This window comes from Theropithecus gelada, chromosome 5 (genome assembly GCF_003255815.1).
Source record: "Theropithecus gelada isolate Dixy chromosome 5, Tgel_1.0, whole genome shotgun sequence".
Taxonomy (NCBI): domain Eukaryota; kingdom Metazoa; phylum Chordata; class Mammalia; order Primates; family Cercopithecidae; genus Theropithecus; species Theropithecus gelada.
In genome coordinates, this window is record NC_037672.1 from 148,719,332 (window position 1) to 148,738,661 (window position 19,330).

General features: G+C 39.7%; 1 protein-coding gene across 3 annotated transcripts in view; it reads right to left on the minus strand.

The window, feature by feature from the left end:
- The window catches only part of GATB (glutamyl-tRNA amidotransferase subunit B), an 86,599-nt gene extending 71,790 nt beyond the window's left edge, over window positions 1-14,809 (minus strand). For 2 of the 3 annotated variants that reach the window (XM_025386174.1, XM_025386172.1), the window contains exons 1-2: window positions 14,600-14,808; window positions 12,535-12,685 (exon numbers count right to left, since the gene is read on the minus strand). In XM_025386174.1, coding sequence (XP_025241959.1) covers window positions 12,535-12,685; window positions 14,600-14,775 — 327 coding nt within the window. In that variant the 5' untranslated portion in view covers window positions 14,776-14,808. Of the gene's footprint in view, window positions 1-12,534; window positions 12,686-14,599 lie in introns of all 3 variants that reach the window. The other variant, XM_025386173.1, reaches the window with a different exon arrangement.
- Between the last annotated feature and the right edge of the window lie 4,521 nt (window positions 14,810-19,330).

The window sequence follows — 19,330 nt, forward strand, 5'->3', positions numbered from 1 at the left end:
CGGCAGGTTTAGACCATCACAAGAGTGAGAGCTGAAAAGGAACCTTCCACATTTGTGGGTATGAGCTCACAGACATATACCTCTTTTAGGGTGACAAGGGTCACTATACAAAACACCTCATCCCTGTAACACCTCACTCTCAAAAGCATGGAGGATAACTATAGAAGTGATTTGGAGAGTGACTGGCAAGAAGCAAGTCTGAGCATACAATGTAATTATAAATCTTTCAGATTACATTAGAGCAAATCATTGAAATGGAAAGAAATTTCATAGAAAATGGTCACATTTTGTCTTCTTAGTTAAATAACTAAACATCATCTACGTATGAATGGAGAGAGAGATAAATATAGATCTGATTATAAATGTATGTATTTAAAGACTTCTCCCTAATGATGCTATCTTCAATTTCCGTTTCATTTCTACATTTTGAATTAAAAACAACTTTTATAATTATGTTTAGAATTAAGGGTCAGAAAAACATTCCAGAAAGCCTGATGCTCCCTAGACTAGTCAAGTGTTTCTAAATCTAGTAGGTTCTTCAGAACAAAAGTTATCACCAATATCTTCTATGTTCAGAGTCAGAATACTGCAGATTTACCTAGTTTGAATGAAATGTCATAAGGAATCTAAAAAATAAATTCCAAAGTACTTCAGAAAAGCATTCACATCACCATTTCTTTAGGGAGGCAAGACCCGTTCTGCTGCAATCGGCATACATATGTTCCAGAAGGAATCTCCAGCAGAAAGCACAGCATTCGCATTGTTTGTTAGTTCCCAGAGGGCAGACAACACATCATATTTATTCACATCATATTTCTTCCCCTGTTCATTCCCCTTATTCTGGCTCATAATAGTATGCACTCTTGTGAATAAAAGAAAGTTTTGTAAAATGTGGTAAACAACATTCCTGTTTTCATTCCATAGCTTCCAGGGGCAATTCTAAATACCTTTGATATGGAAAGCCCTGAATGCTTTTTTAGACAGGCTGATACTGAGAAAAGAGGAGAACGTTCTTGCATATATGTGTGAAAAACAGCTTTTATGGTCTTTTCCCCAGTTCTGGAAACAAGAGGCATTCACAGTTGCTAGGGAGTTCTGTGTTACATACAGATAAGAGTTTTCAGACAAGCAAAACAAGAGCAGAGTTCCTCCTTTCTTATTAATCGAATGTAGTGCAGCCTGATTATCAGGAGTTATCTACTGTGCCACAATGAGCATTCCTACCAGCCAGCTACGGCAGAGCCGACGGTGTCCTCTCCCTTCTCTCCTGCATGGGAACTAACACCAGGAGAGGGCAAGCATTTCTGATCACAAAAAGTGAGTGTGTGTGTGTGTGTGTGTGTGTGTAAGCATGGGTCTGCACGTGCATACATTTCAAACAAGCTTGATTCTTTGCTGAAATCTCACCATTACTGGAAATATTATTTGGCCAATTATGAAACAAACAGAACTGTAAATCGCATGACATTTTACCAAACAAATAAATTTCTTTCTTATTTTTCTTCCCATTTCACGTCCATATACAAAGTATTACAAGTCAAAAAATTGGAATGATATTGTTAAATAGGAAATAACTAACTTTAAGCAAACACCCTAAGATCCTGTCTATAGATCTACAGATGAATAATTCCTTAATCAATTAAGGAAGGCTCTGCACCACAGTAAAGAGATTTCACTAGGTCAAAATAATGAGTGAAGCTGAATCCCTGCTAATAAAAACAAAGAATGCTGTCCTTAGTGTAGCTGTAATCCTGCCTATGAGCAGTGAAATGGGCTGGCTGACCTTTTCCTCCTGAAGATTTATGATGGGCTTCCACAAAATTCTAAAACTAAGGGAAAATAAGAAAATAAAAAGATCCTAAAAAAACATTCAGAATAAGGGTCACTAATCAGAACGGGGAGGGGGTTGGTCAAGACAGCAGGTGTGCTCCAGTCATGCTGGGGAATAGGGAGATGGAGACAGGAGAAAGAAATGAAGTGTTCTATTTATACACACATACATTTATATATACATATACATTTACAAATACACAGATGTGTACATGCCCAGAGCCAAGCTCAAAGCAAGCAAGAAAATGCCCTGGGGCCACAGAAGTAAAGGTAGTTTAAAGCCATGTGACAACAGGGGTAATAAGGAGAGACAGAACAGCACATTTTCTACTCACTTTCTAACTGTGATAAGGACAGCAACTGCCTGGTAGGGTTGTTATGAGGTTAAAATAAGTGAATACATATAAAGCACCCAGAACAGTGCCTGCCACATGGTAAGCACTTGGTACATGGCAGTTGATTTTACTACCATTATTATTGTTAACTGGGCTGATGAGACATCAGATGTCAGTGATTTAAAGCACCTTGGGGGCAGAAGTCAAGGCCATGAGCCCATGTCGTAGGGAGCTGGTATGGCTTCCTGCATAAAGCTGTGAGCCAAAAAATACTAGTCCATTTAGAAAATCTTTTGCCACCAACTGGAGGGGTTGCTATGGAGGAGGCCAGCTGCCTCAGGCCATAGGTGAAAAAGAGTCTTGAGAAATCTGAGCCCTTGACCCTGTTCCTGGCTTGGATGTGTGGAGCTTGATGCTGGCACTATCTAAGCTGTGTGGCAGTTAGGGGGCCAAGAAATTAACATAGAAACCAGTTCATTCAATAAAGCCCAATGGGCCCTGGCAGAGGCCACCAGGAATTCATTCCATAGAGATACCTCCATAGTCCAGGGTACAGTACTTAAGTTAAAAATCACACTGAGCAGATTAATTTTGTTTGGCCGGGCGCGGTGGCTCAAGCCTGTAATCCCAGCACTTTGGGAGGCCGAGGCGGGTGGATCATGAGGTCAGGAGATCGAGACTATCCTGGCTAACATGGTGAAACCCCGTCTCTACTAAAAATACAAAAAACTAGCTGGGCATGGTGGCGGGCGCCTGTAGTCCCAGCTACTTGGGAGGCTGACGCGGGAGAATGGCGTGAACCCGGGAGGCGGAGCTTGCAGTGAGCCGAGATCACGCCACTGCACTCCAGCCTGGGAGACACAGCCAGACTCCATCTCAAAAAAAAAAAAAAAAAATCACACTGAGCAGAATAAATAAAAACAAATTCACATCTGGACATACCCTGGCTAAAGCTATCAGAGAAACAAAACAGAGTACTGACAAGGGATGCAGACTTCTCATCAGCAATCACAGATGCCGGAGGACGATGGAAAAACGTCTTCAAGTGCCAAGGGGAAATAAATGTCAAGTTGGAATTCTATACTATTATTCCAGAGTGGGGGGGAAACAGAAACAGCTGGAGGCACACACAGACCAAGAGAGTTCATTACCCACAGACCTGGAATGCAAGAGCCACCAACAAAGGAAGAAAACGGTGCCCAAAAGCAGAGTGAGATGTAAGAAGCAATATTTGCTAGAAAATGAAAAACATCAGAGGTGTTTCCTCAACCTTTCACAACCAAACCTCAACACTTCCTCGCACCGGAGGGAGGGACACACATTCCCCTCGGGGGTTACAGTGGGAGAGGGCTCCTTCTCCATGGCTCCGGAGACATTGTCTGCTTTCTCAGGAACCTTATTCTATCAATAATTCCCTCCCCCTTTATCTTTATTCCTTTAAACCTAACTTAAGTTTCTTTTTTTTTTTGAGACGGAGTCTCGCTCTGTCGCCCAGGCTGGAGTGCAGTGGCCAGATCTCAGCTCACTGCAAGCTCCGCTTCCTGGGTTTACGCCATTCTACTGCCTCAGCCTCCCGAGTAGCTGGGACTACAGGCGCCCGCCTCCTCACCCGGCTAGTTTTTTGTATTTTTTAGTAGAGACGGGGTTTCACTGTGTTAGCCAGGATGGTCTCGATCTCCTGACCTCGTGATCCGCCCGTCTCGGCCTCCCAAAGTGCCGGGATTACAGGCTTGAGCCACCGCGCCCGGCCTAACCTAAGTTTTTTAAACAAAATACCACAGACATGTATTTTTAAATACCTGATCACGAAAAGCAGCAGTCCCCTGTCCCACCTCTTCCTAGGTCCCGTCCTGTTCCCTGGCAGCAACCCCCTTTGGATCTTTGAGCTGTCTTGTCTGGTATTTATTTTCCTATTTTTAAATAATATGCCTGTGCCAGGGGACCTTTGGAAAATCCATCACCTGTTGGCCAAGGCTCCTGGCCATTTGCCATGTGACAATCCTTCCTTAATCTGGAAAAAAGACAGACTTGATAAACTGTCACAATGACACAATGTACTTGTTTTAAGAACATGGACTTCCAAGACTTACCCCATTCCATTTCTAAGAGATAACTGATGTAAGTTACAAGGTAAGAGAATAACAATATGAGACATTTTGCAATATTTTTATATCTTACTTTATCACAAGAATTTACCCAAGCTTGCTACATTATATATTTTTTCTTTTCTTTTAAAACAGGGTCTCACTTTGTCACCCAGGCTGGAGTGCCGTGGTACACTTCTCAAGCTCAAGTGATCCTCCTGCCTCAACCCCACAAGTAGCAGACTACAGGCATACCCCACCACGCCTGGCTAATTTTTGTATTTTTTTTTTTTTGTAGAGACAGGGTTTCACCATGTTGCCCAGGCTGGTCTCCAACTCCTGGGCTCAAGCCATCCACCCGCCTCAGCCTTCCAAAGTGCTGGGATTATACGTATGAGCCACTGTGTCCAGCTGCTAAATTATATTTCTATCCAAAAATAAAATATACCCACTCCCTAAAAATCCTACCATGGTAAGCTGGGTAACATACAAGTCCATAAAGTCAGGCAGAAAAAAGGATGGTAGGTCACGTCTCCCCCAGGGAAGCAGACAGACCCATCACATGCATGAGCTTGAGTATGGATGGATCTAGAATGTGCGTAAGTCTATTTCTCCTAAAACCAGGGTAAGGGTAAGAGTTGTGAGAACAGGGGTGTGGTACGGGCTTCATTATTTGGACTTTGAGAACAAAAAACAAACAAAAAAAAACTTTACCAGCAGAAGGCTGAGATGCCAGTACAGGTAATGTTTGATTAGTACCTAATGCTATCTTGTATATAAAATAAAAATAAATCTTGTTTTTAAAAATGCTTTTGACTACTAATCTGTCTTTTGGGAGCTCCAAATCATTTACCCATCACCTAATTAAAAAACAAAACAAAACACAGTAACAATCCCATATCCCACTTCACCGCCAAAGAAAAACACAACAAAATAAAACCCATCTACTAGCTTAAGGCCTGAAAAGGAGAAAGAGGCCTCTAATCAGTGGCCAAAAATGTTCTACAGCCTATACTTAGGTTACTTTTTTCTTGCTTTACCAATTTAGAACATGACTTCCAATTATGGTAGGTAAGAATTTAGTTCTTTTCTTTCCCAATATCCAAGTTATATCACAGTTTTTATTAAGTCGGTAGCTGGTGTTTCTATTATTATTTAAATGTTTCTCCCCTAAGCTAATAAAATACTATGATTATATTTCCTTTCTTGAACATTTTGTTCTTCCTAGAAAGACTTGCTAAATCCTTCATTTTTTTCATGTGCTTCATTTTTTATGTATCTATTGCTCATTCCTCTAAAGGCTAAATTGTATGGAAACCTTTTTTCCACACAAATCATATACCTGCTAATTCCCTACTCTCCTTTTTTTTCCTGGAATTCTTTATTCTGGAGCCACCTTCCTCCTCTTCCAACAGGTCTCATGGTAGAGCTGGCAACCTGAAACTTCTCTACTATTCCAGCAGGTTCCTGGGATAATGAAAGGCAAACTTTTTGAGAATCTGTCTGAAAATATCATTCTTCTACTGTTATACCTGATTGACACTGTTGGGTACAGAATTCTAGGTTAGAATTATAATTTTTTTCCCCTAAGAATGTTTAAGGCACGGTTCCATTCTCTTACAGGTGTAAGTGCTGCTGTTGAGAAGTCTGATGTCTGACTCCCAGTCCTTTGTATGTGGACCTGATTATATTTTTCTTCTCTGTAAGCTTTAGGACTTTAACTTTATTCCCAGTGTTAATAAATTTCTTGACATGCCTTCATGTGAGACTATTTTTATCCCTCATGCTGGGTAGTTGGCAGGCCCTTTCCATTTAGAGATATATGTTCTTCAATTCTGGGAAATTAATCCATGTGAATCCATGTGTTTTGTTTGAGAGTTTCCTCGAGTCTGTTTTCTATTTTTTCACGAGTCTCTTATTAATCAGATGCTGAACTTCCTGGATTGATTCTCTAATTTGCTTATTTTTTTCTTCTATTGTCCAATGTATTGCACATTGGTTTTGATTTCTGGAAGATTTTCTTGACATTATTTTCTAACTTTCCTAGGGGAAGGAGAGGCACCATAATTTTAATTTCTAAGAGCTTGTTTTTATCCTGTTTGTTCATTTTTTAAAAGTAATATTATGTTCCTGTTTCAAAGATGCAGCTACCTTCCCTTATCTCTCTGAGGACATTTATAAAAGCTATTAATTTTTTAAGTATTCTTTTACCCTGTGCATTATTTACAGCCTCCTATTTCCTTTAGCTTTCTTTTTTATTTTGGGCTTTGTCTATCATGTTGGAGAATCTCCTCAAGTGTCTGGTGATTTTTGGCTCTCAATCTATATTTTAAAGTAAGATACTAAAATGCCAATTAAAAGTCCCATGTAAATGCCCGGGGCTTGTTTGTCAGTGGTCTTCACTCTTAAGCAACCAGGTGGCCAGACAGATTTTTTAAAATTGAGAGACCTCCCACCATGTCAATATCTCATATTCTTCCCACTAGGGTCACACAATCTTCAAAGAAGCTCCTGCAGATTCTTGCTTGCGGGAGGAGGGGAAGAGGAGAGATGGACACACCAGGCCACCTGAGTTCCCACATTGGGGCAGGAAAAGAACTAGGCAGGTCCTGGAGTTCGCTACAGATGCTGTCTGACACCGCCTTTCGCTCTGACTGGTGGCCTCAGGGAAAGTGTGTCATGAGTTGAATTTCTCCAAAGACTATAAATTCCGGTGGGGGTAGGGCAGCTGCCCAGGGTCAGGTAGAGAAGCTCAGATCTCACTGCTCTGTACTCAGACTCTGACTAACCCCTTTGTTTTCACCTCAGCCAGACTTCCACAATACTTGACGCCCCCACATCCTGAGCGTTTTTAAGGTTGTGTAGGACACATCATCTCAGGTCTCACTAGAGTCCCTTCCTGCAGGCGCTTAGGTCACAGTGCATCCTGGTCTGCAAAATGAGGCCCTCCTCCACCTACCATCTCTCTCTCACACACTCTTGTCTCCTCTCCCATTCTTCTGTAGGCTTATCACATTTGCATTCTTTCACTATCATTTCAGTGGGGTTTCTTTGGGTTACAGAGAGGATGGATTAAAATGCATGTGTTCAGTTGGCCATATTAATCAAAAGCCTCTCCTGTCTTTCACCACCCCTTCTTCACTGGCTCCTTCTCATCAGCATTTTTTAAAAATTTTGTTTTACTGCAGTAAGAACACTTAACATGCGATCTATCCTCTTAAACACATTTTAAGTGTATATTATCATAGACTATATAACTCATCAGCATTTAAACATTCCCAAGTCTCTCCAATGTTAAGAAAGACATGACCAATAAATGTTTGCTCTTGATTCCATGTCTCCTCTCACTTGCTGCACTGTTGTCCTTCATAGTAAAACTTTTTGAAACACTTGCCCACACTCTCTTCTTCCTCCATGCCCTGACATTTCTCAATCCACTGCCACCTACCTTCTGTTTCCATCACACTCAAACTGTTCTTGCAAAAGATACCCTTCTTAATAAATCCAATGGGCACTTCCTAGTCCTCACTTTACTTGACCTCTCAGTAGCATCCAATGTTCTTGTATTCCCTCCTCCTCAAAACACTCACTTCCTTGGAGTTTCTGGCCCTGTACTCTCCTTATGTCTTCTTATCTCTTTGTAAATGGGATCCACACCCCTTATCAGGGCTTATACGGTACAGGCTATGCTTTCTGCTCTAGCCTCACCTCTTGCAATGCCCATATTCAAGTTCTATGCTACAACACATGGAAAATGTTTCAGTTTCTAGAGCAAGCCACGTTGTTTGTCTTCTGGTCTTTGTACATTCTATTCACTTTTTACTTGGCCAGTTTCATCAATTCCTTGTATCTGTGTTGAATACTCTTCCTATGTGCTCCTCAAGCACCTTCTATTTCCATGACTAACATGTTTATTAGAAGGTACTGCAACTGCCTGCTTGCTTGCTCATGCTCCATGTGGGCAACACCCATATCTATCTTCTACCAAGTTCAAAACTGTGTCACTAGAGCTACACAAGGGCTAGCATAACATAGGCATCCAACATATGCCAGCTGAGTACATGAAGACACAACCGACAGAGAAGAATGAAATGTCTACAGAAAGACTACACATTACCACAATTGTTTTAAGTAACAATCCTAATTTTTTACTAAATCAAGTGCCAATACCATGTTGGACCACAGAAACACTCCAAATAATTACAGATGGGAAAAAAGCTCATAAGCCTTCTTTTGTGCAATCAAAGTAATTATTTATAATTCAGAAACAATTTTATCCAATATACTAGTTTTTATTGGTTTTTATTATTTACTTAATTCTCTATACATTTCTGAGGTGATGAGAACCCCAGGTTAGTTTTTGTTGGCAGATCACTTAACTAGTGAAATCAAGGTTAAGTGACCAATTGTTATGTATAGCATTTACTTTTGCTCTCACTGGCAACATAACTGTGCACAATAACTCAGGAGAGCCTTTGTAAAGACGAAAGCCACCAATCATTATGGGTATACTAGTAGGTAAGATTTACCTTACCTATTATTAAGAGCTTTTTAATTAATTGCTTGTTATTACTTGTTAATTATCTATTAATTAATAAGAGCACTTATTACATGCAATTACTGTCTTAAGTGCTTTAAAGGTACTGATTCATTTAATTCTCACACAAATCCAATGAGTCAATTATTCCCATTTTATAAGAAACTGATGCAAAGAAGATTAAGTAATCTACATGAAAATTCTATTCATCTCACTAGAATTTTTATCTTTAGCATTTTCCTGTGCCACTAAAAGTCTATTATAAACATTATCAGTGGCTTCATAATGTTGCACTATACTGATGTATTATAATTTATTCAATGATTCTCCCATCACTGAGAAATGGTGGTTACTTCCAATTTTCTACCTTTAAAAATAGATCTGCTATAGATATCTCTGCATATAAGTCTTTGCCCACATGTTTATTTTCCAAGGACAGATTCCTAAAAGAATTACTAGGTCAATAAATATATGTTGGGTGAATGAAGCAGTCAAATTGCCATCAATTTTGCCTAATTAGCTGTTTTTTCTTGCTTTTATGCCTACAAAGTTTCTCCCCAACCCACGGACAAACGAATATTCTCCTAGATGTTTTTGGATTTAATTTGACATTTAACTTACATTTTATATATATATGAACTTTGTTTTGATGTATGAAATGAGCAATATTTTTTCTCCAAATAGCTAACCAATTCCAAAACCATCAGTTGAATAACTTATCCTTTTCCCACTGATTTTTGCTTCTTCTTATATATATTTTCCCTTTTTGGTTTATTCTTTCGTCAGGAGGCAGTGAAACTTTGGGGAGAAAAGATAACAGGCTTAACACTGTAACTGCTGAATTTAAGGTGTTTATGAATCATTCAGATGGAAATGTATACTAGGACACAATAGATATAGGTTTCTTGCCTAAAAGGGAGAGGGGAGCTTTATTTGAGGGTAAAAAGATTACTCAGGGGAACACAGGTAACAGAAGAATTGAAATCCAAAGAATAGGGCATGGGAAACCAACATTTCAGGGCTAAGTGGCAGAACACAGCCATGTGAGAAGGCACAATCAGCCAGGTAGAGGACAGGGAAGAAGCAGGAGAGAAGGGAGCAATATAAGCCCTGGGCAGAAAGAGTTTCAAGCACCATCATGAATCACACTTACATTTTTGGTTTATCTGATCAAAACAATAACATAATGTTCTACTAAAATCCTCAGAAGCACAAACATATTCTCAAATTATTGGTTTGTTATAAATGGAGTTCTAAGCAGAGTCTGGCTATTAGAGCATCTTTATACATCTCCGTAGGGCTTAGGGAAGGACAACTGTCTAAAGGTTTTAGTATATTTTAAATCTATTTAGAGGTAAATACAAAGATTTTGAAACGTTTTGAGTGACAATGCTTAATTCTGGGAGTTTAGGCATAATGTTGCTCACGTACTAAATGAGGTCCCTTAAAGGCAGAAATATTTCTGAACAAGAGGTAGATCTGCTGTCTACAGAATAACCTATTTAGGCTACTTAAACCATAAGCATTGTAGGCTCTGAAGAGGAAAACAAATCCTAGCTCATGTAAAACTGTATTTCCAGACTTTGTCTGCCATTTAATTAGTGTAAGCCAAGCTCTCAACACTCAAATGTCTCAAACAACTTCACTGTGTTACTGATATGCTTACCAGTGAACAAGCACCTTCTTTTTTGGTGCATGACAAGTTTTACAAAGCAATTAAAATGTTGGCATTTTAATTATTTTGAATTTTTCTAATTTGTTCTAATTTTTGACCAAATTTAGGTACAACTGGAGAGTCTATTTACAGAAAACATGCTTATCTGCAAATGGATCTGTTTCTAAAGTGAACTATAATAAGTATGGCTTGATAGCCATCACACTCACAGCTGGAGAAACCTAGGAGCAACTCAGAGCTTATGCCTAATCGCTTGATAAGTAACTACCACATGGGAAAAAAAATGTTTTGAATCTGGGAGGGAAAATGTAGAGGTGTTATGACAACTTGCCTTCCATTTTACTTGTCTAAATATTACTGTATTTCTACTATATCTGAATCTCTGCCCAAAAAATATGTCATATATTTATAACCAAAAAAATCACCCTTCTCAAACAAACAAAAAATCTTTCTGTAGATAGATCTCTAAGTCAGAGAAAGAAAAAGAGGGTGCATCTCCACATCTATCTTCTCCCAAAGGGACCCAGCAGCACATCAAAGGTGTTCTTTGATATAGTCTGCAGGGATGGGAGTCCTCCCTGACAGAAAATGCGAGTAAGAGAAAAGTTCCAAGACAAAGATACTGCCCCAATACAACCAAAGCTGAGTGAGGCAGGCACACTGGAGGCACTGCCCAGAATCTTCCACTTTGGTCAGTGACTGAGAAAAGTACACCTCTGCCTCTGCAAGCCTGCCAGTGCTCAGTTCAACCAGCTTCCAGTCTTTTGTTTGTTTGTTTTTTGAGACAGAGTCTCACTCTGTCGCCCAGGCTGGAGTGCAGTGGCGTGATCGCGGCTCACTGCAAGCTCTGCCTCCCGGGTTCACACCATTCTCCTGGCTCAGCCTCCTGAGTAGCTGGGACCACAGGAGCCCACCACCATGCCCCGCTAATTTTTTGTAGTTTTACTACAGACAGGGTTTCACCATGTTAGCCAGGATGGTCTCGATCTCCTTACCTTGTGATCTGCCCGCCTCGGCCTCCCAAAGTGCTGGGATTACAGGCATGAGCCACCATGCCCGGCCTCAACCAGCTTCCACTCTTATTTAAATGTTTGAGAGCGTGGAATTCACCCATGACAATGTCTGCCCCTCCCCACCTTTGTCACCACCATGGATACACATTTCCTCCAAAGATGGCAGGAAACCCCAAACACAGTTGATATTATAGGTCCTGGACAGACCATATGGTATTTATTAGCTAAAACATTTACACTGTTCCCTTCATACTTTTCTTAAAAATCCAATCAATTATCTAAAAATATATGCAAAAAGTCTTGCTGATGGGTATACTGGGCCCAGTCATTCCATAGGATCAAGTAAAAATGAGTGGTTAATAGTTATTACAATAGTTATAATAACAATAGTTAACTCACTGCATATTATGGCTGTTTTCTACATTATTGAGTGTTTCTTAATTTGCAACAACCACAATCATTACTGGCCTTACACTAAAATCATGTGATATATGCTGCTTCCTTTGAGTTGACTCCTCCTCCTCCCTTATTTATCTGCCTAAATTCTACTGGGCTACTGAAATAGCCCAGGCCACCACCTCTTTAGTAACACTTCCATAACCAAAGGTACCCCTACCTCAATTTCTCACAATAGTCTTTTCATTTACTGAATTAGTTGTCCGTTTTCTGGGTTTCAAAACCATCCTCTGCATATTACCTTCAAAGAAGGAATCACATTGCCCTCTATTTGTTTATAAGACACATCTCCCCTACTAATTTTTGAACTCCTTAAAGGCAAGGCTCATCTTTATGACCCAGCTCATAGCACAGTATCTGATATTAGTAGGCATGCTAAAATGTTTGTGAAGTGATGAATACGTGTATGAATATGTTTAGACTTAGAAACAGCATCACAGAGATGGGTCTTTAGAAAACATTTAATACATCCCACTTCACCCAAAATTCCCTAAAGAAGTATTTCCAAACAGTTGTGTTATTATTAAAATAAGAAAATAATTTTCCATGTTCAATATAAAATAAACATTTTTCTAATGAAAATAGGATTAAATAAAAATCTTACCGGCAAAGTTCCAGGTAGAGAGGCATCAAAAAAGGAAACCAAAGAATTTGGAGGTGCTGAAAAGCGAACTTGAGATCCAGAGAAGAGTTTAGAGTTGGAGGAAATCTGGGCATGAATTTCCAAACCTACCACAGCAGCCCATTTGTGTTCACTAAGAAGAAAGAGATAATGGTTAAGATGTAATTATGTTTGTCACCATGAATGAATTTCTGTAAGTCTAAACCACAAATGTTAATTTCCTATATGTGTTTTAAACTTATTACAGTGTTATATCCTTACATTAAAAATGTCATATTTTATCAGTGACTAAATAAAAAACAATTTAGAATAAGCGCCTACACTGAGATTGGCAAACTAAAATTCATTTACAACATGGCATCAGGAGGCTGATGATATAAACACGAAGGCAATAGAGAAAGGAACAATTTGGTGTCTTAAAACAATGTAGAAATGGGTATCAGGTGACAACTGCTTGGCTAACTTCAGTGAAAAGCAGCATTTAACAAATTAACTTTACCTTATCAATTAATCACTCAGTAAATGAAGAAAGCTGATCTTTCCCACATTATTTAGAATTAACATAAATGGCAAGATTCTACTACTAGAGAAATAATGATAAATAGTTCCACATTTCTTATTTAAAAAGGAAATTCGCAACCATGTTTTGAATTCCTTTCACAAAAATGGTTTGCAAGTATAATAACCAGAGAGACACAGATATAATAAATCACCACTAAATGATACTCTTGAAAAAATTTCGCTAAACCCCATCATATTAAACCATCTGATGTGGCATATTTTTGGTCCCCCATATCACTTGCAATTCCTGAGACCTAATTTCAGGTTACTTTGTTCATGCTTATTTGCTATGAAATCTAAGAAGCTATTAAATGCTATAATAATCTCTCTTATCCGGCCAGTCTCCTACTCTGTTGAGTCTGTACAAAGGCCTCTCCAGGTCCTTATAAATGTGCTTACTCCCTGTGAAATCCATGTATGTTCCTATCCTGCTCTTCTCCCAAGCAATTTTGTGTGTATGTGTGTATATATATACACACAGACACAGATTTTACAACATTTTGTTTTGTTTCAATCATTTCAGCACATAAAGGTCTATATCTGAAGTACTGTAAGAATAAGTCCTTCTTTTTAAAGTTTGGAAACACAGCCCATAAGGGAGGTGAATTAAAGAAAGAACTCATTAGAAATTCTGCATGCAGTAAAGCATCATTCAAAGTATTTTTGCAGTTCCATTACATGAGAGAAAAAATGTTCTTTCCATTCACAGGGAAACAATCTAATTCACGAAAAGAATACAAAACTGAATACTTCTTTCAGGACAATTTCCCTCTGTTCCTCCAACTGAAAGTAAAAATAATGCCAACCAGTCTCAAAGAATAAAGAAAATATTAGAAACTTGCCATATGTTTCTGTATTTAAAGAGAAACTATTTAATTCTTACATAATGAAGCATAAACAGCTGTTCAGGGGATATCTGGCCAAATAAGCAAAACTCTCTATATAACCCGAGGGAGTACCTCTTCTTTTGGCTGCGTCCTCCTAGGTCTAGACACACATATTCAACATAAAACGCCTGCACAGCTAGCTAGTGTTTTCTGACTAATGACAATAACCCACCACTACCCAGAGCTTGTAGGTAAAGGCTCCCTTTCTCCCTTTAGAACACTGCCGGCCCATACTAGCGCTAAATAAAATCAGCTAAATATGATCCCGCTTCTCGTGTCACCGTCCCCACTGCTAGTGCTATTAGTAAGATGACCGAATCCACTCTTCTGTCTGTGCAGCCTTCAAGAAAAATACTTGCTATTTTACACTCGCGAATTCCCCAACTACGTCTATTTTAAAATAGTGGTTTATATATGGGGGCGGAGCTGATAGAGGGCCTGTTTTGTGCTTTTATTTAGGTTTCGGGGCTCCAGGTTATAACTCAACGCCCTCCCGTCAGCCAAAACGTCTAGAAGCTGGGCTGTAATTGCCATCCTTTCCCCACTCCTGCAGTTCCACCTTACAGTTAGGTGGGCAGAAATGGTATGAAACAGAATACCCTTTCCTCGGCTTCTGGGTCGTGTAGAGGGGCTGCTGAGCCACTGAGCTCCGTCCCCTAATCCGGTTGGATGTGGACCCAGTCGGAGCCTCTCTTCGGTGGCAAGAACCGCCGTCAACCTGGGCGAAAGTCCAACGTCTTCCACGGCCGACCCAGCGCAGCATGGGCGCCGCCATTGTAACGCCAGGGTCTTGGTCAGGTGACTCAGTCACACTGTGCCGCGAGGCTCCCTGGGAAGCGTAGTTCTGGAACTCTATTAAAAACGCTATAGGCTCGGACCGGAAGACTACTACTCCCGGCGAGCGTGGTGATTCGAAGCCTGCCGGAACCCGGCAGAGAGGGGAGGGAAGGAGAAATAGAGGAGAGGGTGGGAGGGTTTCAGGGTGGGGAGGTGTGACTCCTCCTAGCGGGGAGTTGGAGAGGCTTGTGGCTCTGAGGGTTATGTATGAGTTTGAGTGTGACCACTTGGTGCTTGGTGCTAAGAAGCGTTGCCGGGATTTTATAACCCAGTTAACCTTGCAAGGGGAAGTAAATGACCTTGACATCTCAGCAAAGACTTCCTGAGCCCCCAAACCTACTCCGTTATATTCTATGTCTACTCTTCTACTTCGCTCAGCAATTTGTACGTTAATGCAACAAATACTTATTTGCATGCCTACCATAATGCCAGGCTCAGTTCTTAGGCACTGTAGTTACTGCAGAGATCAAGACAGTTAAGGCCCCCATGTTAATGGAGCTTACATTCTAAAGAAGGGAGACATACAGAAGTTAACAAAAATAAGATACTTCCATATAGGTAGTAAGTGCTATGTTTAAGCAGAGGTATTTAGAGAGAAACAGCCCTAGATTGAATGTTTGTGTACAGTTTAACCTCCTTTTTATCATTGACCAGTATCAGAAACACCCTCATTGTATGCTAGGAGCAGATACCATCGTCCCAGCGGACTTCCTTCATTTTCCTGCGTCAAAACTAATACCCCTTGTTAAAACTACCACCGATTTTTTGTATTTGAACACAGTCTAGAGTAGTCATTTAGGCACTCTCTATTTCATCATCCTGCTTTGATTGTCCTCATAGTGCTTTTGACTACCTGATGTTTATCTTCTATTTCCACAAATTCCTTGTCTGTCTTACTACAGTACAAAGTAGGTTCCTCAAAAATATTTGTTGAATAAAGTAGGGCAGTGTGGAGAATGCATTTGACAAAGGATGGAGTGGATGCCCTTTGGAGCAGTAATTGTTTAGGGGAGAGATGATGAATTAGGATGGTGGCAGAGGCAAAGAGAAATGGATCTATTTGAGATAGGTATGGGAAGTAAAATTGAAGGACTCTGATGGATTGGATATGATGGTGGAAGGCTAGGAGAAACAAGTAACTCCTGGATTTCTGGCTTGCATGACTGGCTGATGAGGTTATCCACCGAGATAAGGAAACCAGAAAAGGAACAGGTTTGCAAAGAAGTTTGGTTGCCTTGGAGACATTCAAGAGGAGGAATCAAGTAGACATCAGTGATGCCTAATTCTGAGTATAGAGCAGGGCAAGGGGAAAAGCTGCGTATTTTGTATACTTCACATTGATAGGTTTTCAGTTATTGATCAATAATCCATTGATTAAATGGCTGTAACCTTTGATCTTTTCCTTTAATACTCTTAAATTGCATATCCATATGGAAGAAGGAAAGTTTAGTTACTCTTGTTAAAATTGTCCTCATTTATTTTTTCTATCTTTTCTACTTTTTCACCCACTATCACTAATCTAAATTGCTACACCAGAAGTATTGGTCATTTGACCAAGGATGAAAATGACAAAAATGACAGGGACTGGAAGGGAGTGGTGGAGACTTGTTCCAAAATTTCTAATTGTTGCACTTTAAGGTTCAGATGATTCTCTAGATACTTTACTAGAGTCTTCCCTCTGAGTTTCCATGTTTTCCATCTTTACTCTAGGTAAGCTAGTTTTCCCTTTCTTATTTAGCTCCTCAGGTTTTTCTGGCCCAGACTGTGGTCAGGGGAGTTGCCTCTGAGCACAAAATGGCTTCAGTTTCGTTAGAACAACAGAGGAGAATGGAACCTTGTATCTCTAGCTAAAAAGAGAGGGAGACACTTGCTACCTCATCGCTGGTAATCGGCATCTTAGAAGGCAATTCACTCCATCACATGGAAGACTGGGAATGTTTTGAAAACCACCATAAGGGAGAGCAACACATTTAATGAAAATCCTAATCTTATGGGTAAAACGCGCTATAAGGGAAGCTCATCTTTGTTTATGAAGCAGTATTATGCAGTAATAGGCTATCGCCGCAAAGGCCCCACCCCACCACTAGAGGGAGATAAAAATCCTACGCATGTAAGGGTATTTGCTTCCTTTCACAAATGGAAACCGGCCAGTTTCCTGCATCTTATCTCTAATCATTGCCCTTTCAAAAATCCCATAGAACTAATCGTGGAAATAGAGACTTGTCAATAACCATCTCTTTGGCTCTCCTCTCCCTCAAGATTATTTGTCGTTTCCCGAAATACCTGTAGTTTTCCTTGTGAAAACAGGAGCACTGTTTTCTGAGAGCTCCCCCTGCCTTGCTCCTTAGCTGGTCATACTCCCACCAAACCGCCTTCTGTGGGACCATTTCTAGCCTTCCTGCTGCATGCCAAATCTGATATCTGTCAGAACTATTACTGACGGACAGCTCTCTAGCTGCGAGAGCTATTTTGGTTGCACCAACAAGGTGGCTGTCATCTGGGAGACACAGAGATTTTCATTTTCAAGGAACTCAGAAGGTAGCTGGGCAGAGTTTCTAGCAAAAACAACATTTTTCTTAGGGAAAGCCTCTCGGCTCTTATTTTATCCTTAAAATTGATACACAGTACAAATAGATTTATAACAGGTTTTTAAAAAGCTATGTAAAGCAGAGCAGAATTTCGAGTTGTTACTTACAAATGGCAATAGTTAGATGTGTCTAAAATAACATGCTTGGTTTTGTTTAGTGCTCTTCAGTGGGTCTTTGAATGTCAGAGTTGGAATGAACTGGCTCACCTCTGTATTTGACTCAAAACTATGAATAAAAACACATTGATTTCTGAACACAGATTATTTTTTATCTCAAATCTAAGTTGTGCTTAATTGTAATCATTCCCTTTCACTAGTTCATGATGGGGGAAATAATATGAAAACCCAACATCCTAGGATGGATAGTTTCTTCTGTAAGGTAGGTACAATGTGAGGGGATAATACAGGTGGTTCTAAGTTTCCATTTTTTTTAAAAGAAATGAATAGTTTTGATAGAAACATTAAAATTGCAAGTAAAATGAAAAAGAGACAGTTTCCACTATCCTGGCAATGTATCTCGAAATCTATTTGTATACAGCTTTCCAGTTAAAAATGCATTAACTAATGTAGTCTTTGATTAACTACTTTTGTCCTGTGGAAACAAAGGCAATGCTTTAAAAGCATTTAGCAGGCTAATAAACAAAATGCCCCTTGTAGTCTAACAGAGCTGGAAGCAGATGGTTATCTTAGTATTTCTTAGCACAGTTGTGAGCTTGATCCCTGTCTTGGCTGTGAGTTTCTGTGTGTTCTGTGGCTATGGAACTCAGCCTGCTGTCTTGAAACTTTATGCCACATGGGTAGAGACGGAAGATAATCAGTATATATTATCTTAAAAAAAGAGAAAGAAACCACAGCGGTAACAACAACAAAACCCACGTAAGATGATGTACATATAACAGAAATTAATAGCATCATTTATGTTGCAACTAGAAGAGCTCCTGTTTTTGAGAAAGCATTCTGAAAACACGAAGTTCCTTCATAGAAAAAAATACATTTTAAAATCCAGTTAGGTGTCATTAGGGGAAAAGAGAAAGACTGGGAATACACGTGTGCCAAGCAAATGGGAAAACAGGATTCATTTCCTTTTATTTTACCATTAAAGTCTTGATTCTGATAAAATACTGATGCAGAGGGAACAATTGCTTTCTCTAAAAGATTGTTTTGCAGCAAAGAAATCTATAACTCCTTTTTCCTTTCCAGTGCAAGGAAATAGAACACCCTGTTCAATGTTCCTGTAGAGATGAAGGGCCATACGGGGAAGATGAGGCCAGCACATTGTTGCTATTATGCCTGGACTATAAACTAGAAGCTTTCTATGGTCTCCCTTCTTCTATCTAATCTCAGGGGATGGTTTGGATGGTTTGCACTTTCCCAGGTGTTTTCTAGAAATTTTTAGAAATCTGTCTACTCCCTCAGAGCCAACAAGAATGATGTATGGAAAAGAAGCTTCACTTCCATACTTCCTTTGCTTCATGATGTACTTGAAAGAGGATACTCCCAAGTTGTAAGTAATGGGTGGTAGAACACGTTAAACTCCATGTTTCTATAAACTATGTTTTTGCATGTGGTCCTATCCCTCTATGTACTAAGAAGTTCTCTCTTTTGTGTTTTGGAATTGGATATTTGGCCTTCAAAGTTAGAGAGCTTGTACACACACTACACACAGACACACGCACACACACACACATATCACCACACGCACACTTCTAAGCAGTATCTTAATTCAGGAGCTCCAATAATAGGAACTTTTAGGTTTCAGAACAGATGATGTTTTTGTATGTCAGATGGTTCTCCTTATTTTAAGCCTAAAGATGTTGAAAAGTATGGCGTTAAAGAACTCCACCACCAAGACACGTGGACTTTGATGAGACCTTTCAGTGAATGAACTCCTACTTGCTAATTGAAG